The sequence below is a fragment of the Agelaius tricolor genome, unplaced genomic scaffold, assembly GCF_023055355.1.
Source record: "Agelaius tricolor isolate 1412-34295 unplaced genomic scaffold, bAgeTri1.0.p SCAF_8, whole genome shotgun sequence".
In the NCBI taxonomy this organism is placed as follows: Eukaryota; Metazoa; Chordata; class Aves; order Passeriformes; family Icteridae; genus Agelaius; species Agelaius tricolor.
The window spans coordinates 3,800,688-3,826,397 of NW_027269268.1; the positions used below are offsets into that span (position 1 = coordinate 3,800,688).

A 25,710-nucleotide genomic window follows, 5' to 3' on the forward strand; every position below is an offset into this window, starting at 1 on the left:
TCTTTGCTATGTCCAGCTAAGAAAAGCTGTACTGAGTGTATGTTGGTGAGAAAGGTCAGAGAAAGGATGTTTTTTCTTGTCTGAAGGACTGACAGACTGATACCTTCTCTGGCTGCATGGGCACAACTACACAGCAGCCGCCAGCTCTTCCTTGCCTCCCTTCTTCCTGACAGTCCTGAGGGAGCTTGAAGCATAGAGTATCCCGTGAGTCCTAAATGGCCTTCAACAGCCATGTCCTCACAAAGCCATGTCCTGGCAAAGAAGTTAAAAATCTGTCCTAAACTAATGAGACTGTTCCTTGTAGTGGCAACCAACCATAGACTCCCTCTCATGGCATCTTTTAATTATTGTTACTGATGATAGAGGCTTTGGGTCACTGCTTTTGGAAAGACGCAAACCAGGAAACTTTTTTCTCCTAGAAACAGGCATTCCAAACTCTGGAGGCACAGGCTCAGAGGGCACAGGAGATACAGGGCTCTTTGGCTGCTGCAGTTTGGAGACCCGGGGCTGTGTTGGCTCTGTGTTTTGTTGATAAACACAGCCATTCATTCCCTGTGCTTTTGTACCTGTTCCCTCTCATGAGCTCCAAAGGCATTTATTTTCCTTCAGTTTTGGCATGGGATCAGAGGGTGGCTCTCTGCCTCTGATCTAAGTAAAATAGTCACAATTTGAGGTAGGTGCTGTTCACATTATTCATCGCTCCTGGCAAAACAAATGTTGGTTTTAAAATATGGCCATTAATATTTTGAGGAAGGATTGAAGCCACCTGGATTTTGGGCAGAGCCAGGCTGCTGGGTGGGGGGCTGGTAGCTCACAGACCCAGACAAGGAGGCCCAGTGACAGCAGGTGAAACTGCACAGCAGCATTCCCAGCCTGAAAGGTGGACGTGGAGGTTGATTGTAACCACCCTCTAAGTCTTGTTCAGCTGCTGCTCAAGGGAGAGTGGCAAGGTCCCAGCCCCAGGTGCTTCTGGACAGCAACAGGTCTTTATTGGTTTTGATTTCTCTTGTGAAAATAATGTTTGTAGCAGAGTGCGAGGTGGTTGACTCTTGTGGGCATTTATCCTCAAAAGATTAGGGAAAGGGAGGAAGAAGCTGTTGCCAGTCTGTGCTTGCACTGAGTAGAGGTTTCCGTGTCAGACTTCTGCAGCTATTGATGGCCTGAGCTCCCCGTATCTCTGCCTTACACGGGGCTGTCAGGCACCTTTTGTGAAGGCTTGACAGCATCATCAATACTGGCATTAGAGCTCCTTGTGCAGCTTATGAGGATGGGATGGGTGTGATGGATATGGAGCCATGTGAGAAATTGGGCAGGTCACTGCCATTTTTTTCCTGGCTTTCACATTTGCTTCCCTGAGTTCTCACACAGGGACATGAATTGATTGGTGCTGCTGCGAGTCACTTGGCAGGATGAGTCGGGAACCCTCAGGGGCTCTGCCAGATGGATGCATTGAGTGGGTACGAACAGAGCTCTGGGACTGCTGGCCCGTCAGAGTTTGGATGCAGGGAACCTCTCTGAAGGCTGTCTGTGGGGATAGACACTCTGTGTCTGTGTGCTCTGTGAGGTAGAATTGTCTGACAAATTGTAGTGCCCACACAGGGCACTTCAGAAATTGGACTGCTCTGTCTGTTCTCTGATCTCCAGTTTCATTTTCCTTTGCTACTACTGCCTCTGGCTGTGGGAACAGAAGAGGCTCCTTCCCCAAATGTCTCCCAGTTGGCACCTGGAACTCATGCACTTTTTCCAGATCCTCATACTGCCCTCAGAGCCTGGCTGGAGCCTGAGGAGAGGCTGTGTGGATGCTGGTTGAAGGGCTGTACCAATGCACTCGTGGGGCAGTGAGAGTGAAGTGAGGAACCATATTGCAACTCCCAGAGTCTCTGTGGCTCCCTCGCTGCTCCAGCTGGGAAATAATCTGCACCAGACTTGTTTCCTGGCACCAGCCAGCTTCCTTGGTGCCAGCTCCAATGTGTAGGCTGGCACATTGCAGGAACAGGGAATGTGTGTGTGGGGCAAAAGAAGTGGAAACAGTCCTGGCTCCGTCACCTCTGTTCTGACCTGCCATGGCCGCTGATGGCCTTGCCTTCATGGGGTAGAAAAACATCCAGGACAAGACATCCCTCTTTCCTCTTTCCTGGTTTACACCATTTCCTCCTATTCACTTTTGTGGTGGTGCTTACAGGCACAGATTCCACCATGTTCCAGGGTAAGTGCAAATTATTCCCATTCTGCCAAGGACAGTTCATACCAGAAACGGGAAGTTGCTTCCACTGATCTGTCTGTGAAATACCCCCCCAAAGCAGCTCCAGTTGGGAAGAGCTAGATGGTTAGATTTGGCTGTGTTTTTTGTTAGATTTGGCTGTGTTCCTCACAAGCCAGTCGAGGTGCAGCAGTGTGTGTGGCTGCTGGAGCTGAGGCTGCCACAGGGACCTGACATGGGAGTGAGTTCCCGTGCTTGTTTTACAGTAGAGGCTGGCTTGGTGCTGCTCCACGTGTGAAAGCTCCACAGGATTTGCTTTGAGCTGTGTTTTTAGCAGCTCTCAGACAGCTGGGGCTGTCCTGCAGCAGGGTGGCGAGCCTGTGGGAAATGGCCTTTTGCAAAATATTTCCACAAGATTTTTAATGCTCCCACTCTTTCCAAATGTGCCCTGGTTGACCTGAGGCACAGGATAGGCAGCAGCTGCATGGACAGTGTTAGAGTGGGATGTTCCCACTGCACCAGAGCTGGGCTGTCTGCCACAGAGAGGAGGTGGGATGCTGCCTTATCCTATTAACTGTGGGACCTTCTACCTGGAGATGAAAGAACAAAAGCCTGGGCAGACAGTTAATTATAGCTTCAGCTTCACAAGCAGAGTTAATGAATTTTAACGTGCCTCAATTAATAACTAATTGGGTTTTGCACATCGGCTGTGAGTGGAACTGGAGGGGTGTCCAGGAAAAAAATGGCCTAAAGATGAGAGATTTTAATTGAAATACTGTAGGATTCTTGTACAGGGGGATGGTTCCTGGTGTTATTGTATGGTTTGAATGCAGAGGGAAATTAAAGGGGAAGTTGTTTCCAAGAGAAAACAAGTGGAAGCCTCAGAGTGACAACAAGACATGGCATTATTGTGTCACCGGTGGTGTGCAGTTTGGAGAGCCCTCTATTAACACCATTATTGTGCCACAGAGAAGTGAGTCCTGCAGGCACACCAGGATGTTCAACCTCAGAGTTCCAGGAGTCAGAGAATTTAGGTAGAAAGAAATTATACGTAACATAAATTTTTTTATACTCTAGGCTGGAATATGCCTGGTAGTGCTATTGGTCTAATGAGATATTTTATGTCTGTTTCTGTGGAAAGAGGATTATTTTTTAAGCCTGCAGTTAGGAGAATGTCCAGTGTTTTGCTGTGATTAGCATTAATTCAGGCTCTGGTGGGCCAAAGGAAATGACCAGAGGTAAAGGTAGCAAAGGTTAAATTGTGTTTGCAGTAGTTTAAAAGAGTGATAAATCTTGGAGAGTGCAGAAATAGAGGAACACTCTGCATCTCAAGCAGCAGAAAATTGTCGTCTTTTGAATTTGATGCTCTGAGTGTGAAGGAAGAAAGGAAAATATATCTATATGCCATTTCCTCCTTTAGTACCATTTCCAGGGAATATTTATCAGCAGCCTTAGCCACCAGGCAGGAAAACACCCAGAAGCCAAAGTGCAGATTTAGTTTGTTTTGTTTTACTCTTTCATTTTTCTGGCTGTATTCAAACCCCCTCAGAGAGAATGTGGGGTAATAAGAAAAAGAAAAGAAATTAATTTATTCAATGCAGCAGTGTCAGGCACCGACCCTCCACCGATGACTATTTACGCTGGGCTGCTCATCATGCCCTTCACAACTGCTGCACAATAAATAATAAAAGATTAAAACCTTAAACCTGGAAAACTTAGGAAAAAAATATTAGAAAATTTTATTTCGGATTATAAAAATCCGTGAATGATTTACTTTAAGGGACAATTTCATTGCTGCCATGTGCAGGAACTAATGATCATGGAGGGCTCCGGATTGGTGAGGAGGCTGCTTGGGAAACATAGTCATGGGTAGGTGATAAAGTCACCTTGCTCCCGCGCTGCCTCACTGTCACCGCAGTGGCTTTCACCATTTGTTACAAGAAAATGATGGTCCATGTACATATTTATACGTGGATGGCAATAACATTGGCAATAACCCTCCCTGAGCCAGCCACCTTGTTTTAGGGAGCCTGGCTCATTTCCCCATGCCAGCAGCCCTCGCGTGGTGTGCAGGGTGGTGAATGGAGCTTGGGTGATGGACGTTTGCAATGGCAACTATTCTTTGTCATGAAGGATGTTGCTTAAACTGGCAGCAGGTGACAAGTGTGCCACATTCCCCCCAGGTGCTCCTGCGGCACCCCCTTAGCGAGGAGATGGGTCTGTAAGGGCCTTCCAGTCCACCCTGGAGAACAGCATGTCTGCTGGTACTTGGGTGGCTGGAGTGTGCCTGGCTGGGCATTGCCATCGTGTCAAACTGGGTTTGTGCTGGCTGGGGGAAAGGCTGCTGGATGCAGCACTGGTTCAGCAGCGAACTATTGTTTGAGTTTTATTTTGTGTTTTAAACACCCACACACACTGCGCAATTAGCACATTCTTGTCCAGGCTATTGTTGGGCAAGGCCGTCAAATGGAGCAGCAATTGATGGTGCCAAAGCCTAGGAAAAGTACAACTAAAAGCAAAAGACAGTATAGGATACACAAGGCAACTGGCTGTGCTTTGGGGCACAGAGGAGACACTTGTGCTGGTGAATGGAGGCACTTGGGAGGTTTAGTAAATCCCGTTTGGAAACTTTCTCTGTGTGTCCCAGCCCTCTGCCTTGTCCATGTCTTGCCGCATTTATTCAGTCTAGCATATACTAATTCTTTGCTCCAAATTCAGGATTTGCCATTTTTGTGCCTTGATTTCAGGTGTTTGCCATGTTTTACCCCAGTCTCTCTGTGTCCAATGGCAAAGTTCCCTGGTTTTGATGATTTATTAGAGCGTGCAGTTCTGGCTAGGGTGCCTTCTTGCCTTTTGTCTTGGCCTCATGCTCAGGAGGCTGCTGAAACCTTTCTGGTTCTTCACTACCACCTTCTGTTAAAAAAAACCCAAAACAGTGTGAAATGGTAGGAAAGAGGTTATGAACTTGATGCTAGTGATAAGCGAGTTCCTTCCATGGGGTGAGGTGACAGCAGATGGAGGTATTGGGAGTCAGTCCTGGTAGCCCACAGGCTCTGGTGCAGCCTGGTTCCACCTTCCCCTCACCTTCTGAAGCACATGCAGGCTGGGCAGCATTTTGGCACCTGCCTGTGGCTGCACAGAAGGGGCTGGGAGCAGAGCCTGCCAAGTGCTGGGCCCTGGAGGAGCTGCCAGCCTGAGTCCCACAGGTCACCAGCCATGCATGCACGGCGCCTGCTCCCTGAGCGTGTCCAGCTCCGTGTCTTGCAGCCCAGTCCTGGCTGGCGTCCCTGCTCCTCGTGCCTCCTCCCGAGGGGGCTGTGGCCAGAGGACAGCGGCAAGGTCACAGCTGCTGCAGGATTGTCAGGTTTGCAGGCTGTGGGAGGGGTCTGGGCTGGCTGGGCTCTCTGGAGCCATGGGAGCCTGCGTGAGGGTGGTGTCATGGCGTGTGGCTCCTGCGCCTGGAGTGGCAGCGTTTACACTCGGAGGGGTGTGAAGTGTCCCTCGGGAACCTCTGATTTTCTGCGTGGCTCTGGCTGCCGCTCCTCACACCTTGGAGGTGACTGGGCCATGGGGAGGGCAGGCAGGGGTGATGGGCACAGCCCAGCTCGGCTGTCATATGTGGGGAGCCAGACGAGTGCACTGTGGCCACCGTGCTTGTCACTGTAGCTTGCTGGTGCCCTCGATTCCATGGCCAGATCAGCACGGGCATGCTCCTCTTGGGAAGCACACACAAAGTCTGGGCCAAGGCACAAGGCTAAAGGCATCTCGAAACAGCCACAGGCAGGCATGACTGCCCTAGGAGATGCTGCTATTTGTCTTGAAATGAGTGAAGTAGTGAGGGAGAGCTCTCCCTCAGCCTTCTGGCCACACACAAATTGCTTATAGAAGGTTTTAAATTTCAGTTGAGAACTGTTTGTGGCATGGCTTGGGTTTCTGCTGGTCTTAATGAATCAGTGCTGACTTAATTTATCCGTGTTAAATGTTTGTATCTAGTCTGGAAGTTGGATGTGAGTGAGAATTTAAGGCCAGCATTCTGTGTTTTCTTAAAGCAAGGCTCTACATCTGCATTCCCAGGAAGTAAACATGTAAGGTCCTTTCCTGTGCCCAAACTGCAAATGGCACTCAGAGCCAAACCAATATGCAGTGTATTTTCATCCACATTTCTTCTGCTTTGCTTAACACCTGCCAACCATTTCAGGAGAGGCCCTTGGTCAGATCAAACAATTCTTTGTGGGCTGCCAAGCATCTTTCCCTGTCAGTTGCTGTCCAAACCTTCCATCCCAGTGCTGCCCTCCCCACAGCCCCCCCAAACCACTCACCCTTGGTTACCTGCAGGGCTGGCTGCTGACCGTGCTGTGCCCCTATCAGCACAGGGAGGTTTTCTGCTTCTGTCCTTCCTTTAAAGCCACTCTTCTCTTACCGGCACTGGTGGCTTTGCCTCACAGTCCCTGGCTGAGTGAACTGCTGCACGTAGGGGCGCACTGCACTAGATCAGATACGAGTATCAGTGGCAGAAAGGTGTGATTCAGACAAGGCAGCCCTGGTATAAACTGGCGTTATTGTATCCCACCACTCTAGTGGAGAAACTCTCAGGGGCACTTACTGCAACCACGTGTAATGGTTACTCATGTAACTTGGTCTGATCCTGTGGGGATTTGAGCTGTATTTGACATGAAGTGAAATGGATTTCCATTCACCCATACAGACACTTGCAGCAGTTTAACCAGCTCCATTTCCAAAGTAGTTTTAGGGCATCTCAGGCACAGCTGGGGGAGATAGAGAAGTGGGGGGGAGCTGTGGTGGGTGAGGAGCCCAGAGGTGAGAGCCCCATAAAAGGGATGGTGCAGGTACCTGGATGCCCTGTCCAGCATAGTTGGCATGTGCTTATCAGAGCCCAGCTTTTTAGGGCTGTTCCTGCACCCTGGGGTGGGCCAGCACACTCTGTGCTCAAAGCACAGCAAATGGGAATATTCTGCCTAAAGCACTTTAGGTTCTTCATGTTGTTATTGCTCTTGTACTGAGCAGAGATTTATGAGGTACTCCAAGGTGGTGATTGAATGTATCTGTGCTTCAGGACCTAATCATGTAAGCAGGAATTAAGAAGGGGATTTTTAAGAGGAATGGCAATTCCCCAGCATTTGGTACAGTTGTTGGGGATTCTACCAAAGCCCACAGCAGAGCTGCATTTGTTTCATTTATTTTGATATCCAAGTCTACTTAGGGAAGGAAATGAGTTAGATTAAGTATTTATGAAAGAGAAACTGGAGAAAAGATGTGCAAGTTCCCCACTCTAAGAAAGATACTGCATTGGCTGTAAAAAGAGTTCCCAGAGTGTTCGTGTTTTACTCCCCTGTGTTATTCCTGCTCTGTGCAGAAAGAATCTCTCCTGTGTCTACGTCAGGAGGGTGACAAGCCAAAAATGCCATCAGTGCCTGTGGAGAGAGAGAGGTGACTGGTCAGCACTTCCCAGCATGGGGAATCCCAGTGAATGGGATCGGGTTTAAGATAGGAACCACGTTCTGTACCTACTAGTGGGAGGCAGGGCTTTATTGCTCATTGATGAATACCCCAAGCTTGTACAGTTTGTAACCCATGGGAGAAAGGCACTGCTTTTGCTGCTTCTGTTTGCTGTCTGGTGTAAAGTCAGTGGGTGACTTGGAGTGCCCACAGAAGCCTTCCAGATGTGGGATTCCCCTGTGGGTCACTCAAATCTAACTTCTGTTTCTTTCCAAATTTGGTGGGATTTTCCTTGTGGAATCAGAGCTCTCTTTTAATCCATGTCCATGTTGTTGGCTTTCCCGCGGCAGATCTTCTTCCACAGCCCCTTGGAAAGGAGAGAGTCTGAGCTTTTCTGTCTTACCAGGGCCAGACAACACATGGAGTGACTGCCAAAGCCAGACACATGTCACTATCCCCTCTCCCAGCACATCCCATCCATCCCACTATCCCTGGAACAGAAGGAGATGGGAGTGGGGAGCAATAGAGCATGAACCCCTTGCTAGGAGCCCCCCACACCCATGACAGAAGCTTTTGAGATGTGGGCTGTACCACTGCCATTGTCCCTTCTCACAGAGCAGATTCCCAGTCCTGCTGCCACTATTGTGTCTTGGGAAAAGGGAGCTCTTTTTAGATCTGTGAGCTGGGAACTCCCTTTCTAAAGGTGTTGACTTCCAGTTCAAAACACTTCAGAGCACATTTCCCATTGCCATTTCTCAGCATCTTGCCACCAGTTTTGTTAGCACCAGTTTTAAGAGCAGCAGCTTTCACATAGGCATGAGTTAGATTTGGGTTTTGCCAAAGGCTGTAGGGGAGACATCCCATTCCTTCCTGTCATTCCATGTATACTTTGAAGAGCTGTGCTAATTGATCCCTTTGAAGAGTCAAACCCCTGAACTTCTGAAGCACCACTTCCTTGCCAAAAGCACTGCCAGATCTGTCTCCTAAGCTTTCCTGACCACAGATTGCTGAAGCAGGTGCTCATGTTCCATGGTAAGTCATTCAGGCATTACAAAGCTCCAGAATGTGGGTGTGGAGGCCAGTTTCTGGGTGCAAGTTAGAGGTGACCCTGAGTGTAGTAACTGCTGCATAGCCCCATTCCGAGTGCAGCCACTGCCTGGCTCTCTGAGTGATCCCAGAGCTGGCTCCAGGCTTGTGCCTACAGCTCAGTACAAGCTCGGAGCCAAACTAGAAGTCCAGCAAACTGGAGGAGTTTCAGGCAAGATCCCTGCTTGGCTTGGCTGAGCAATAAAGTTGTTTCAGCTTTTCTCTTGCTCCACAGCCTCTTAAGCTGGAACCAAAACCCAGGAGCAAAGGAGGAAGGTGTTTGGGTCCCATAGGAGGGGGTCTGAGCAGCCCCAAAAAGCAGAGTTGCTGTGTTCTCAGTGCTGTGCTGGCAGCCACTGCTGGGCTCTGCAGAGCGTTTTCACAAGGTCCCTGCATGTGGCACTGACTCACTGCAGCCACAGCCCCTGGAACATGAACAGCTGGAGCAATTTCCAGCCCAGAGTTTTCCAAATTATGAATGTTCATGAAAGGAGAAACAACGCTGAAGGTTTTTAAGGATTTGGTTTTGTAAAAGACATCTGGGTTGGAGGTTTGTGTTACCTTATAAGCATCTGTGTGTTTTGTGTGCTGGTATTTCACTGCATCACTTGGCCCTGTCTTTGTGTTTGGATTTCTCTCTCATATGCCTTCACTCTTGTCCCTTTCTTACTGAGCCTTCAGGTTTCCTGAAGGAAAAGCAGTTCCTAGCCTTTGCAAGCACCCTTAAATGTCCCCCACCTCCTCCCAGCTGCTCTGTCCTCTTTTGGTTCTGCTTTAGGAATGTTTTGGAGGAGCTGGGAGATGGGATCTTGTAGGAGTTACAGGCAGATAAGCTCTGTGCACAGAAGCCCTTTTCCACAGAGGTGGAAAAGAGCAGCTTCCCTGCCTGGAGGTGGGAGGAAACAAATCCCAACTTTCAGCAAGGTCCTAAAAAAATCCCAAGCAAATTCCATCAAACCAGTGACACTGGCATTTCTCCCATGCCTGTTCCTGAGAATGATCAAGTGCCATAAGAAACCAGTTCTTTGAAAGGCAGACTGTGGTAGTGTACTGGGATTCTTTGTGCCGAGCACAACTCCGGCCGTGACATCACCTCTGCGGTCTCACCACTGGTGACAGGCAAGAATTCCTCGCCGTTGACTGCAGCTATAATCCAGTATGTGCCAGCCAAAATCCCAGCCTGGCAGCAACCCCCTGCTTTTCATCATGGAGGCCCAAGGATGGAAGGACCCAAACCTGCTGCATTTGGTTTACGGAGCTTGTCATTACCAGAGCCCAGCTCTGGTAATTAACGCAGCGCAGTGCTGGTGAGGGGCCCAAAACAAAGAAAAGGTCTTTGCAGTTATAATGAGATATTCATGCATGGCAGCTCCAGGTATAAACTCAGCTGTTACTGTGTGCTTAGCTGTGGGAAATGGAGCAAAGCAGGGCTGAACTCATTGCATCCCACCTCAGCTGCATCTCACAAATAACAGCCATGAACACCCTTGTCAGCAAGGCCATTTCCTGTGGCTGGGGCGGCAGTTCCCAGGCCAGGTGTCCTCTGCAAGACAGGCCAGCCAGGGGTGACATGGCGCAGTGGGGAACAGTTGTGAAGTATTCATATAGCCTGTTTATGGGAATGCTAACGGTGACAAGGCCATAACAAGTGTCTCGCACTTTTTGTCCCAGCCAGGGGAGGGGAGCTCTGTGTGGAGAGGCTGTGGTGTGCTGGAGACGGGGAAACTGAGGCATCATGTGACCAAAGCCTTGTATGTTGTGCAACAGAGTTTGGAGCACCCAGGAAGCCATGGCAAGGGAAGAGTGAGGCTGGATAGTACCTGGTGATGTTCCCCCAGCCTCACAGTATGCCTAGTGGGAAATGGGGAGCTAAAGGCAGTGCTCATGTAAGAGAGACCAGACAAGGGAGGGTGACAGCCTTGTTGCTTTGTCCCTCATGTTTGCAGGTGACATCCCTCAGACCTCCCTGACTCAGAGACTTCTTCTCGTGTCTGTCCAGACTTTTCTGGTGTTTTCTTGGGGTTTGGGTGGATGTGAGGCACAGGAAGTTAATTTTTCAGCTGAATTTACAGCATAGAGTCTGACATCTTCCACACCATTTTCCTGCTGGAGTACCTTACAGACTGAAGAGCCCTCCCTAAAAGGCTGGATGCTTTGGCACTGCTTCTATTAGATAAAGCTAGAGGTTTGCTGCTGATAATCCTGCCACAAATTCAGAATTAATCACAGCATAATGGAATCTGGTAGTGCTGGTTGTTAATTCTCTATTGAGTCTGCATTCCTGTGTTTGTTCTCATTTGTTCTGATCAGGGCCATTGTCTCTAATATTGCTGCATAAAGGGTAAGAAATAAATCAGTGGTGTTTAGCTTTCCTAACCATCTGCTCTGGCTCCCATCCCAAACTCCGTTTTTAAGTTGGGCACAGTTTGTGTGATTTTGCCTTGTGACAGAGAACATCTCTTGGGAGAGGAGGAAAAAGTGACTCCTGATCTCACCCCAGGGATCGATCATTCCAGGGATACTGCATTTGAACTCACCAGGTTTTTGTTGTCATGCCCGTGATTAGGCTGAGCTTTAGTGGAAATGCTGAAAGGAGCTTCTTTCTCTCTGGTATAATGGGATTAATGCTTTTAACAGCAGTGTGGGTACTTGGAGGTGTAGAGCACTTGGTTTGGCCATGGAGTTTGTGTGCTTGGTGGCATTCGGTCCCAGCAAGGTCAGTCTCCAACCTGTGTACACTGTGATGCACCCCTTGGGTTCTTACTGAGCCTTCCTGTGGAGCACAGCCAGTTGGTTTTAAGAGGTGTTGTTAATGCGGTGAAATTCAGGGCATTTGGGAGCTGCTGCATCGTCACAGATGGGACATACATCTTGTAAACTATAAATTTTTAAAAATTATTTAGCATCTCCATTGCTGTGTGGGCCATGTGGCAGCGAGCATGGGATAATTCCGCAGCTTTCATTAGAGCACACATCAAACATTTAAAGTCCACGGGTGGTGTTTTCAGGAACTGTTATAATAATTAGGAAAGGAGAATGGGTTTAATAAGAGTTGTAAACAGTGATCAGCAGCCAGACCCCGTCCCTCCCCGTAGACCCATCTGCACGGCACATCTGGGCACATGGAGCAGGGAGCAGCATGTTCCATCCCACCTGCCCTGACTCTGAAGGAAGGTGTGGGGGGGTCTGGGGTCATTCTGGGACACAGCAGTGACAAACTTGAGGAGAAAAATCTGTAAAATACACAGAAAACCCTAGCCGTACCCTTCTAGTAGATACTTGTGCTCAGTCTCTCAACAGCTGTCACTAGGTGCTCAGGGCTCACAGGCACAGATCCCCGTGGGCCCTGGGCTGTGCTGGGTGGGTACAAAGGGATGTCCCTGCCAGTGTGGGGCTAGGTCTGGCAGCCAGTGGGATGCAGCATGGCCCCACCCTTCTCAGGGACTTGGACACAAGGGCCTGAGCCAGGCTCTTGCAGTCAGGCCCTGCTGACCCCCTGGAGACCAGCAGATAGAAGTCTGCAGTTTTTTGGTGCATTTCAGTTGTCAAGATGAGACATGTGAGGTAAAATCATGAACTTTTAAGTAAAAGTCATAATGGGCACTCTAATCTACTTAATCATGCCAAGTAGTGTATTCCCTAGGAGCAACTCCTTGCAATGGGATACATTGTGGTCTGGAGGGAAGCTCCAACAGCTGGAAATCCAGTCAGGCCATGTGGATTGTGAGCATCCTCTAAGTGATGGGAAGTCCCAAATTATACCCAGTGGAGGAATATTCTGGAAAGCAAGTTCCCATTACTTAAGTTTGATATTCCATGCACAACAGCCATAGTCAGGATTGCTTCCTGTCCCTATGGGGGAGTTTGGGGTGCTTGTGTTCAACCACTCTGGTCTCCATTCCCTGGTGCTCTCTGCAGACCTTTGGAATTTCCTGGTGACAGACAGTGGCTTTGTTCAAGGTGATGGAGGTCCTTGTGTAAGATACTGTGGAGGGGAAGGATGGTTCTAGTGCAGCAGTGAAGAAGCTGTTGAATAATTAGCTGCTTGCTGCAGCTGCATTGTGTGTCCTGCTGACTGTTAAATGGGCAGTGCTCAAGTGAGCAGATCTGTTATGTTCTGTGTGAGTTCAGGCTCTTGAGAAAGCAGCCAAGGTGCAGGCCTGGGAGCCACAGGCTTGCTTTGAGCACTTTTGCACTTGATAGCCCCCACCTAGGAAAGGCCCTGGTTCAGGTGGGACTTCCAGCTGAGCTGTCCCTTCTCTCCCTGAGCACATCCTTCCCTGGGTCAGGTATGCAGAAACACAGCTGTGGTAACTTGCCAGTCACCCAGCCACCCTCCGGACAGGCCACCAGCCAGGTAGGTCTCAGCAGTAAGCTCTGCTGGAGCCACCAGTGGCTGTCACCATGCTCTGCCACACCCCGAGGTGCACTGCCAGGCAGGGGTCACCATGGGATGGGGGGAAGGCACCCCCTCTTTGGCTCTGAGCTGAGGGCCCCTCACGGGGCATGGTAGCCAGGCTCCGGATCTGAGGAAGCAGCATGGTCTCACCTGCCCCATGGAGGGTGAGCCCCACCACAGGGGCAGATACCCATGGCTGGGGTCCCCTCCGTGTGCGCCCACACAGCCAGCCCAGCCCTCCAGCCTGGCACGGGGTAGCTCTTGTCCACTGACCTAAATTGAGGCTGAGCAAAGAGAGCAAGCAGCTGCCCCACTGCTGCTGCTCTGTTTTCAGCACGGCTCGAGCCTCCCTAATCCCCTCGGATTTTGTATCTACCAAAACAGCTTGGGCCCATCAGTAAATTGCAGTGGCATATGGTCCAGGTTTATGAGTAATCTGGCACACGCTGAAGGCAAGGAGGACGTCATCCTTCAGCAAATACAGAAAATATTGGGGGGGAGGTTATGACTGTATTTAATATAGTTGATGAGAAAGCTGTGAGAAATGTTTACCTTTGAAGCCAGTCCTGTTTCAACTTCAGCTGCTGGGAGAAGCTACTGTGAAACAGAAAACAAACAGAAGTAACAGGAGAGTCTCATTGGTCCCGTGAAGGTTTTGTCACTTAAACTGATCCCATGGGGCTGTGTGGGGTTGGAGGGGAAAGCAGGCAGCTGGTGCCACCAGCCACCCTGTATACAAGCAGTGCCACAATTGGAATAGTCCTCATCACCTCCCTGCAGGTGAAGTTCCTCTAGCTGGTGCATATGTCAGAGGCATAGCTTCATTCCTGAAGAGAAGAGGGAAATGCAGTTTTAGCAGCTTTGGGAGGAAGAGCCTGGTCACGGACACCTTGGTGGGCCTGGCCTGGTTGTAGTGGCAGTGGATGTCCGTCCCAGCATGGTTTCCAGATGTTCTCTGAGGACACAAGAAACACCTCTCAGTGTCAGTGTACTCAGCATTGGCTTCATCAGGGCAATTCACCTGAGGAATGTCCAGGTCCTGGTCAAGGAACCCTTTGTGCAGTCCTTTCCTGGCAGGGAGATGAAGCTGCGGATGTTTTGAGCTGCACCAGCCAGCATGATGGCCCTTCCTTAAGGCCTGGGGACATCCCTGGGCTCAGCTGACATCCCCAGAGACATCTGTGTGAGGACTGGGACATCTCTGAGAGCAGGAGGACATGGAGATTGGAAGGGACTGTGTTGGGTACAATGCTGCAGCAGCACTGTAAGAGTTTTCCCTTGGCCCCTGATTGCTCTCTGTGGCTCAGACCAGCAATGCTGCTTTTCCCTCCAGCTGGGGTGAGAGCTAACAACTTCTCTCCTCCCCGCTCTGCTGCTGTGGGCTCTGGAGCCCCATTACACAGAAGGTTTGAACTTCCTTTCACTCTTCCCAAAATCCATGTTTCCTCAGTGTGTTTGGAAGCCCAGCTACAAGAACCTCACTCTCTCACAGCCTCCCTATGCTGTGTAATGCTTTGGCAACACTACATGTTTTCTTTGGTTGCATAGACGTGGTTGTGACATTCAGGGAGGAGTCATCTCCAAGAGGAGGTGCATGTCTCCTGTCCTGTGGCCTGGTTGGCAGCACAGGGAAGGAGAACACAGGTGGCTCTGAGTGCCACTCTTTTCTTGCTGCCAGCTGCCACTTGGAAACACCCCAAACTTCAAGAAAGGTTTTGCCTCTTTAATCCAAGAAAAGGCCTCAAACAGCTCACAAATAACCTAAACCTTGGGCTTTTAAAATTTTAAACAGAGCCTTTGGGACCGTATTTGTTCAAACCTTATGTATCTTGGTCACTCAGATTTTTAGCCGTTTGCTGCAAGCTTTGAGGCAACACAGTGTGCAGTTTAAAAGGAGCTTTGCTTTTTAAGTGGGAGCTAATTTTTTAAGGCTGGGAATTGTGTGTTTTGTGTCTTAGTTTTGCATAGTCCAATTTTGCACTCTGGAAACTAAAGGAAATATCTTGTGTAAAAGGGTGGGATGCAGACCATGTGATCTCAGCAGCAAGCTGGAGCAGGGTGCGTTTTTCCAAGTGGGTGTGATGTCTTCTGTGGGACCATGCTGAGACGTTCTGCCACTGCTGGGGCAAGTTGCTGGAGCCAGGAGCAGAAGTTTCCTGCAGTCCCTGGAAATCCAAGGGTGTCAGCTCACAGTTCTTATTTTAAGTGTATGTTGACAGGACCTTCACATGCTCCATTGCTTTGCTGCGGTGGTATGTGTGTGCTCAGATGGATGAGGGACAAGTGCCCCCTGCCCCTCCAGGTTGCCCTGGTACAGCAAAGGCCCTGCTTGGTGCCAGGGACAAGGGCATCTCAGGATCCTTTGTCAGTCCGTGCCTGGGAATGCCAAGCTGCATGCTGTGCCTGGAAAACAAGCCCCACAGTGTCCCCTCATGCTGCCACTGTCATGAGGGAGGGCACGGCTCCCAAGAGGAGCCCACTGGGATTTTTCAAAGCAGTTTGGGGAAGGGCTGAGCCTCAGGTGTACAGCAGAGCTGTGGTCTGCAGTTGTCCCTGCAATTCTTCTCTGCTTTCATGTGAGTGGGACAAAACCAGGTGATCTTTCCAGTTGTGATGACAGGACATCTCAGGTGTTTCCTCTTCAAGATGTAGCAGCGAGTGGTGGTGACTCAGAGTCTGCATTTGTAGCCGTGCACAGGCGGTGTCCTGGTGTCTGTCTGCTGCTGCAGGACACACGCTAGGCCCTGAGAGCCGAAGGAGTTAAACTGCTTCCAAATAGGCCTCTTCATGCTAATAAAGTACCTTGGAGCTGGTCCAGCAGGCAGACACCTGGGTATTATCCAAGCATCTGACACCCCTAGAGAACCAGAGCCTTGATGAGCTTTGCACACTCTCAGAAATCTTGGAGAAGAAAGGAGGCTTTCCATGGAAAATGGATTTTCAGGGCCAGCTGAAGGACATGACGTTCAAGATCATTGCTTTAAAATAATTTCAGCTGCAGTTAATGTGAAGCAAAGAAGAAAAGAAAACCCAAGACAGTGAGAGGATAATTAATTCTGAGTTGGAGCTGCAATTTGGAAGGGCTGTATTGTGAAGTGACCCTTTTCCAAATGATACCTGCACTGGCTCTTCTCAGAGAGCCCTTTGCAGTGAAATGTTGTGTTGTTTTACTTTTACACTGTACATTTATTCACCCCTGGTGTTACAGGGTGACCTTGAGTTCAGCCTTGCAGAGAAGGGCCCAGTGTAGTGAGGAGGTTCTGCAGGGAGCTCTAACACAGGCTGGGCTGAGGAGAGCCCTCTGGGGCCAGGTCCCCTCTCTGTGCTGTGGCAGGATGGTGCCTGGCTGTCCCCTGGATGGCTTTTGTGGCACCCTGCCATCCATTCTGCTTTGTTCCTGTCTTCTCCCTGACCACCACAGCATGCACCCTTATCAAGAGAGGCTCTGCAGAGCCCCCTCTAGGACCATGGAGCATCCCTTTGGCAGGGCACAGTGTCCCTACTCCCAGGGTCTCTCCCCACAGAGCTCTAAGGGAACTTGGGTCAGTCAATCACCCTATCTGGCTTTGACCTCCTCTCGCTGGTGCATCTCCTCCACTCCTAGCACATGTTGTACTGAATTTCTCCAGAAGCTGAGAGATGCTTTTTATGAGGAGCTGTTCCAGGGACTACAGAATATGATGTTTATTGCTGCCATTCCAATGTAATTTGAAAAATATTTATTTCTGGCCTACTTGCTTACAGAGAAACCAAAAAAAAAGTGTCGAGGCCAGAGCTCTAATGAGATTCACATTTTGGACATCAGATCAGTACAATAATGCATTTCACACTGTTGTTTCCTAATTTGCCTAATCAAATAAAAGGAGATGAAGCATCACAGAGCCCAACCTCCCCATTCCAACAAGGCAGCACTGAACCCATCACTTGGCACTCAAATTAATTTTCCCCACGCAGGTTGGCCAAAGCACATAATTTAATCAGCGTCTTGCAGCTCTGTCAGTAGGCACCATCTATCCCAGGGGCTGGCAATCCCAGGCAGCTGTCCCAAGGAGCCACAGGGTGCATGGGATAGCCTGGAGAGGTTTGGGGAAAGAGGGGAAGGTGTCTCAGGTCACTGCAGCCCATGCTTTTGTGGCAGGTATCGAGCAGTCAGGTTCTGTGCTGTGCTAAATCCCAGGGAAATCCTTGCTCCAGTGCCACAGGTGGAGCAGATGGGTCTCTCTGTGCCCTCAGGAGATTTTCCAGCAAAGTGAGGGCTGTTGTTGGAGCTTGGGCAGGTGCTTGGGGCCAAGGTGGGGCTTGAGTTAATGCTAAAACCAGTGGTGTGGTCAGGGAGGCATTTCTCAGTGACTTAGTCATGTCTTGTTACATCCTGAAATGGGCGGGACTCGTGCTCCAGGTAAATCCATGTCCCTGAAGGCAGCTTAAGAAGCAGCATGCTGTTTGGGACAAGTTTTCCTAAGTGTGCTGCTGAGCAGTGCTGCAGGGAGCTGGGAGCTTTTGGGTACTGCCCAATTCACCACCCAGAACAAAGCAGTTCCACTTAGAGAACCTGAATGCTGAGACCTGGGACCCCTCTCCTGGCTGTGGAGCAGACCTAGGAACCCCTGGCAACAAATGCTGCAGGATTGGTGCCATTGCAGATGCTTTTCTCCTACAATGTATTGGAGAATTTAGCAGTATTTGAGATTGTGCTTTTAAAGGAGAAATAATCAATGGGATGGGTTTGGGATTTTGTTATGATTCACTGGGAGTCAGGAATGTTATTTCAGTGCTGGTGACGACCTAAAAATGATACTCAAACTCCCCAAAGTATAAAACCATGTTTGAGTTCTGCTTCTCAGGAGATCTGTCCAGGGCTCAGCTGTGCTGTAGAGCACATCCAGCTTTGCAGGTGGGGTTTTTGTCTCAGAAGGTAGTTTGTTTCTAGTTCCAGTGAGGACAGCTGTGGTTTGTTGCAGTGGGCCCCTGGGCACTACTGGTACATTCCAGACCTCCCCAGAAGGCAGCAGCAGCCACAGGCCCCAGCTGAGCAATCCTGTGCATTCCCGTTTGGGAAATTAGGTTCATTTACAAAATCAGGCACAGCAAGCAAATTAAAAAAAAAATAGTGTGAATTAAATAATACAATTTTGGTGCAAACAAGGAAGTCAAATTTTGCTTTTCCATGGGCTGTAGAGCCATCCTTGTAGCACAGGAAGAACCATTGTGAGTTCACTGCCAAAACTCAAAAAAGTTATCAAGTAAAGGCAGTTTCTTGCATCCAAAATCCCTCATTATATTGAAAAAAATATTGCAGCACAAAATTTACAAGCACATCACAGGACCCAATTGCACTGTTAAACAGATGGCACCTACACAGGACCCAAAAATATATAACAATTTTAATTGAGCCAATGCAAAACAGATTTGTGAAGTAAAATAGGACATACCAGGTCTAATAAGGCCCTCCCTAGAAATTGTGACATTAGTTTTGTAAGGGCACAAGAGGTACTCAGAAGCTGCTCTTTAGCAGATGAAGTACTGCCTTGACTTTCTCACTGCAGCCTCTGAAGTTTCTGCTCAGCACACTGCCCCTGCTGTGGCTTTTCCTGGGAGTGCAGTGCCAGCTCCCTTGGCCACGTGAGGCCGTTTGTCCTGTGTCCTGCTCTGGTGCAGCTCCCTGGGCCACAGCCCTGGCTCTGGGTGAGGACAACAGCCAAGCCCCTCGCTTGGCACGTGGGACGGGGACATTGCTCTGGTCACACCTGAGCTTGGTGTCTGCAGCAGGTGAACTGTCACCTGTGCCCATCCTGCTCCCAGGGCCACACTGCCATGCCTGTTTTGGATGCAGCAGCACATAGAGGGGAGGTCAGAGATGGATCCTGCCTCCTGGCACTGCAGAGCTGAACTCCCAAAATTCCCCTCAGTGTCTCCTCTGGTGAAGGAGGGGTTTCCTAAGCTGAACTCTGAAGGCAGGTGGTGCTGGTGCCTTTGCTGCTTCCCAGTGAAGTAAGGAAAACACCTGTCCTGCAGCAGAGCAGGGTTCCACTCAATGAGAGAGAATGGAATGGGGATTTCTCCCTCATTGATAGCACTGGGTTTCTTTCACCTTTCCCTGCAGTCTGAATTGTGACCAATAAAAAAAGCCATTTCTTCCACACCTGGAAAGGGAGGTTTGGTCTGAAATGACGTAATATAGAATTCCCAAGTTCCTCCTGCACGTGCAGGAGAAACAGCAGAAAAGAAAAACAAAATCTCCCCTACTCTGAACTTTGACCTTTGTTTTTTCCCTGGACTTTGTGAGTATGATCCAGACCATGAGGACATGGTAAGGTGACAACAGTGATCAGGGCAGTCTGTGTCCTGGGAGTTCGTGAGAATCCCAGGAAAGAGATGCAAACCCATGATGACCTGCATGAGGTGCCATTGCTGAGAGGGGTCAAAGATGAAGTTATCTTTGCCACTAAACCCCAGCACCTCCAGGAGTGGGAATGCACCCCTGTTTGGGAGCATTCCAGTGTGATGAGGCTGAGTCGAGTGTGTGAAACAAACTGCAGTGTGGGAAATGCAGAGCTGTGGTGTCGCCTTAGGGATGATGAGAAGAAGAGGGATGCAGCTCAGAAACTTCCTGCAGGAAAATCCCCAATAGGAATTAGTACCAGTCAGCCAGGACTGTCCTGCTGTGCCTAGGGCTCGGGATGAGCCTGCATCACAGCACTCAGAATTCCCTTCCATTTTGCCTTGGATCAGTCTGACCCAGCTCCCCTGGGTTACACACAGCAGGTTCATGCCTGATGAATGCTGTAGTTCTTGTTAAATCAAAAAACTGAAAGGGAACATGGCAAAATTAATGTTTAGTTCATATTAACTCCAGCCAATTCATTTCTGCTGTTATGAAAATGTATGAAATAAACATAGCCTAGTTATACTGAGGATCTTCTTGTCCCCGTGAATTCTCCCTTGCCTCACTGGTGAGAGGAGCCCTTCGGGTTTGTTTGGTGGCATTGCTGAGCTCTTTGTACACAGCTCTTTAGAGTTCTCTGAGGTATCCTGAGCACTCCTGCCAAGGAAATCTCACTTGTGTCATCTGAATCAGTGGATTTTATATCACCCTACGCCTCTTGCCCCCCAAATTATTTGTGATGGACATTTCCACACTGTGTAATAAGGAAACTCTCAAGTATTATCTGCATCAAAATGCCAAGTGTGAGGTGCTGTGCTATTGTGCCAGTTAGAAGGGAAAATCCATGTTGGGACTCAAAATGCAGTTTTGCTTGAGATCAGCCTTTCTGTGAAGAACTGCTTGTTTCATGGTTTTCAATGAGCACAAGCAGAAAGGACAAAGAGTGATTAGTGGATTTCTACTTCGGTGTCTCAGTTAGTTACAAATATTCTTTGAGAGGCAGCAGAAAAACGTGAGGGAGAAACCCTCTTCATCTGCATGTTGTCCTGTTACACAGCACAGCTCAGAACACGAGCCAGCGCTCCAGTGATACCTTGGAATGTGTCGTGTGTACATGGAAAAGGAAGGAAAAGTGAGAGGGAGCCGATTGTGCTTTAACCTAGCATCTGCTGAGCTCAGTGCTTCTAGCTGTGCCACCTCAGTGCCTTGAGGAGGACCTCACCTGTGGACTTCACCTGTGTCCTGGCACACCTGCCCAGCGCTCGCTCTTGGTCCTGCGTTGGGCTGGAGACTGCACAGAGATTTAGTCAGGTGCTTCAGCTCAGCCAAGGGCTTGCTGCTTGGGCTCTGTGGCTCAGACATCCCCAGCCCAGGGCCAGTGCCACCCAAGCTGTGGTTCTGCAGCGACAGGGCGTCGCTGCGGGCACTTAGTGGTTCTGGTTGTGTGGCTGATGCTCCACAAGGCATGAGCAGCATCCTTGTGGTGTTGGAAGGGTTCTCCCCGGCCCTGGGTGGCTGGGTCCCCTGGGTGCAACTGTGGCAGCTTTCCTGGCTACGCTGTGCAAAGCAAAGTGGACTGCCTCTGAAAGTCAGTACCATGGGTCACCATGGCACTGGAAAGCAGAGGTCTGAGATGTGGGAATGATGGGGAGGCTATGGGGGAGTAGAAGATGGAAATAATGGCCGAAACTTAGATAATAATTTTATTTATAGTCTAATGTGCAGACATGGCTGTTGCTGATGAGGCTACCAGTGACATAAATAAACTCAAGCAGAAGATGTAAGCAAGTGGATAAATGTAAAGGCATCTTTGGGCAGTGCCACAGATTTGGACATGGACCAAGAGAATTATTTCTGTCCCTTGCGATTCCAATGAAGAGCACAAAGGAGATAATTAGCCCAGGATGCTCCGCATTGCTCTTTCCATCTTGCGCACATTCATGCCCACCAAATGTGAAATGTTCGCCTTTTCCCCTCCAACGTGATGGTTGTTGAACTTATTTTTAGTGTCATTTGATAAGCCTTCCTGCTCGCAGAGAGACATCCCACTGACCCAGCCACTGGTCATTGTCTATACCAGTTCCCATCAAAGCGGGCGCGCTTTGTCAGGTTTCGACTCGAATATCCATTCTGCCTCTGAAGTACAGTATCGAAAGTGACTGGATCATTTGAGCCTTTTTCTTCAGCTGCTCCCTCCTTCCTCCCCCACAGTGTTTCCGCTCACGCTAACATAATTTGGCATCGTCGACGTGACACGACACTGGTTTTTCTAAAAATTATAATACATACATTGTCGATGTTTGGTGATGGCCGGCGCTCCCATAAATTTAATTTCCGAATTGATGGAAAGAGGTCTTTCCCACTCGGAATCGTACCCAACGTTCGGCGCCCCCTCCGCCACTGAGGAACGCACATACAGTAATAGGTCATTCAATGTCAAAAGGCATAAAAAAGATGAGCAAAATCTTCACAGGCTGCTGCTTGCTGTTGCCTTTAATTATATTAATTAAACTTTGAAATTCTCATGCAAAGAGGGTTGCTGGCTTGTGACGCTGAAGAGCCCTTGGAGATTTGTGGGGGGAAAAAACCCTGAGATACCAGTGTAGTGGCTACTGCTTTTTTTAATCTAAAAAAAAATACACAAGCCTACGACTGCTAGGTATGTTTATAGATGATGATGTTTTATGCGCTACTGAACTGTGAATGCAGGAAAGGGGAAAAAACCACCAGCCACAGTGTCAAGGTCTTGAAGCATCAGTCCCTCCAACTCGGCTCGAGATCTCTGCTTACAGGCTGTCTTCCCGCGGAATAACGCTCTAGTAATTCCTTCCTGTCCCGGGTGCATAATGAAAGAAAGGTGTCTTCAAAAACTAAAGGGCAAAGTCTTGCTCGCTACCAATACCTCGAGGCATCCTGTCTACATTTTGTCATGCGTGTGCACTTTTCAGTGTTAGAGTGACAAGATTTCCAGTCAGAAGGTTCCCGTAAGGCACGACGGAGGGAGCTGGCAAGGGTTGGGAATCTGACATGGCTCTGAGGCACTTGGCTCTGCGCCTGCTTAGCCTGGTGGGAATTGTTATCCTGTGCCCGTGGCGAGTAGTCCCTGTGTAAATACCACGTGCCTGCGCCGCAGCTGAGGAACGCTGCGTCGCCACTAAAAGCACATTGCGTCCTGAGAATCTGTAGTCCTTAAAAAAACAGCAAATAACAAAAAATAGAAAAGCATTCTCATCTTTGGTGTCTGTGCTGTCCCTTCAGTGGCGCACAGAGCCAGGCACACATGGCAGTGCTGCTCTCCAGGGCACGGGCAGAGCACCAGTGTGGAATTAGAACGCGGGCTCCTGGAGCAGGGATGCAGGAACCTGTGGAGCTTGGGCTGCAAAATGGTCCAAGGGATGCGAGGAAGGGCTCGGTTCTCTCAGCTGGGTAGGACAGTGGCAGTGTGGCTGTCTCTCCTCCTGGTATCTGCTTCTTCTCCTCTACTGAGAGGGAACTCGGGTGAAGTTGATACAGCGGCCCTGAGGGAAGAGAGAAGCTGTTACTGGTGGAGTAGCACACAGACAGAGGTTGCTGGATGCTAGAAGGAGGCTGTTGAAATTCAGATGTTTGGGAAAATAACAAACCCATGAAAAACCTTTTAAGAATTAATGGAAATTACCCGGCGTGAGGCACCACATTTGCCTTACAAATGCAGGCTCTAGGCAAGCACGAGGACATGGGCGACACATTCTGACACTCCCAGGCCTTCTGTGAGCACAATTCACAAATTCTGTCAAGCTGCAGTGAGCAAACCCAAACCCATCTGACTGTGGGGAGGGAAGAACATGGGGAAGGCAGATCCTGTCCCCAAATCTCCCCTAAGTCAGGTCCTCACACAGTGAACATGGATAGATGCGACTGTTAGTTAGCAGAGCTGCTGCTGATCTGAAACTGCATTTTATTAGCAATAACCCTAGCTCTGCACCTACAGACTCTGTACTTAGGATCTGTAAATTGCTGTGCACAGAAGGAAAAAGGGTTTCTTGTGATGCCATATCCATAAAGGGGTCCAGGTGAATCCTGACAGCTTTCAGTGTAGCTGAAATGAAACCATTCCAACAGCAAAATCTTCAATCTTTTTTATTCATTTGGAGCTCTTTTAAATGCCTAAACTCTTACAGGATCACGGGGTGTTGGAGCAGGGTGTGCTGCCTCAAAGCAGCTCTCTGGCACAGCAGCAAATCCTTCCCTTTGGTCACGGGCATTTGTCAAGGATGGTGCCACGTGAACAGTGCTGGCTTTGGAGCAGGCAGCACTGCTTGTGCTCTGAATCCTTATTTCTGCTTTAAGAGATGCTCTGCTGGAGGGAAATTACTGCTTTCTTCTCAAACCTGGGAGATGATGGAATTGCCAAATTAAATTTGGGCTGAGTTTCATATTCCTGTCATTCATTTAGTTTGATCTCCAGTTTTTCTGGGTATCAAGGAGGGTGATGGCACACAGTTATCTGGCATGACTCAAGAAGGTCTTGGCTGGCATGAGAGGGGCAGTGTTCTCATCAAGGGGTTTCCTAATGTTTCAGTTCTGTTTCTGTCAGCTGTTTAAGAAATATAAAATGGGTGAAAAGGTGGGGACAGGAACTGTAAGAACTTCTAGCTACCACCATCTGTATTATAAATGTAGAAGAGATGCAGAGAGATAAATCATGGAATCCTTTAGGCTAGAAGAGCTCTTAAGATCACCTAGTCCAACCATTCCTTCATCACTGTCAAAGCCATCATCGTGTCCCCAAGTGCCATATCCACATGGCTTTTCTGCCAGGATGAGTGGTTCTAGGCAGAGCAGGGAGACAGGAGAACCTTAAACAAGCACTGCCCTTTCTGGTTCCCCTCTTCTCTCCCACATCTCTGCCCCCACCTTCTTTATTCCATGACTCATGGAGAAGGGAGGAGAGATAGAAGTTGTGTGGTCAGGCAAACTGTTGCCCCTGTCACTGGCAGGGAGAACACCCTGAACTGGGGAATCTCAGAGCCCTAAGAAACACCAGCTCTCCAAACACTGTCAGCATCAGACATGTAACATGTAATAACAAACAGACTGTCAGTTTAAGTGGGAAGTTCAACCATTTGCATTCTAGATGGGCAGACTGAGGCAGACAGAAGATGAAAGGCTGGTGTTCACTTGTTAGGGGTTTATCACTTCTGATCAATATAAGCTGCAGGTTTTTGTTACTAGAAACTCAGTGATGTGACCAACAGCACTGTCTCCTGCAAACTGGTGTGGAGAAAAAGCTCTGGACTCATGTAAGTCCTTCCTTGAAAGGCATCCAAAACCTCCCATGCAGCAATATCTGTGTCATCATAGAGACCAGCTTTTAGAAACAGAATATTAAATTCTTCTTCTGATTAATCTGACCTTTACAGAGACAACTATTTACTTAAGTAGAAGCACTATTTACTAAACATTAGTCTCACCAGTCTGGTTTTAGACTTCCCAATTAAAACATGCATGTTCCATGTAACCAATTTCACCAGTGCATTCTCCTCCTGGTGGCATTGCCAGCATACCCCAGTGTGGGGAGTTACTGTTGCACTCATGTCCCTGTGCTCAATTAAATCATCAATCCGACCAATTTGAGTTCTGACGTACCATGCCTTGTAAATCACTGGCTCATAAACCTTAACAATACCAACATGTAGTCTGTATGAAATTGCACTAAATTAGTGGTTTAGCACGAGAGTAATTAAAAAATGAGTTATGCCTGCATTCTGTGATCTTTGCAGGGAATATAAGATCTGTCTCCATGCCCCAGATCCAACAGGAAAAACCCCACTCTTCAAGCTCACAGATACACCAGAGGTACTGCAGGGTAACAATGTGGCAGGTCTCTAACAGCAAGAAAAAACAGGAGAGATCTATGGCAAGGGGGTTTACCTAAGAAGGAACTCTTTTATATGACATCAAAGCCATTTCTTTAGTTGTTGAATTTCTTATTGAATCTAAGTTACAGGACAGGGGATCTCAGAGAGTGGGTGCTCACACCAAACCCCAGGTTAGCCCCTCACCTGGCAATGCCCAAAACAAGGCACCAGGAGGGGCCTGCAGGAGCATCTCTCCCCATTGTGTCCCTCTCCAAGCTGTAAGGCTCTGTGGGCAGTGCTGGGGGCAAGGGGGAAGGAGAGATCACTTTGGGACAGTGTCCAC

At 49.0% G+C, this 25,710-nt stretch overlaps 1 protein-coding gene and 1 long non-coding RNA gene across 3 annotated transcripts in view; one reads left to right on the top strand and one right to left on the bottom strand.

Annotated features, from left to right (window-relative positions):
* Nucleotides 1-25,710, top strand: part of LOC139592047 (uncharacterized) — a 79,632-nt gene that overhangs the window by 20,852 nt on the left and 33,070 nt on the right. The gene's annotated exons all lie outside the window — the stretch shown is intronic.
* The window catches only part of ANTXR2 (ANTXR cell adhesion molecule 2), a 76,708-nt gene continuing 73,000 nt past the window's right edge, over nucleotides 22,003-25,710 (bottom strand). For both annotated transcript variants that reach the window (XM_071431401.1, XM_071431402.1), the window contains exon 17: nucleotides 22,003-23,045. In XM_071431401.1, the coding sequence (XP_071287502.1) occupies nucleotides 23,007-23,045 (39 nt within the window). In that variant the 3' untranslated portion in view covers nucleotides 22,003-23,006. The remainder of the gene's footprint in view (nucleotides 23,046-25,710) is intronic.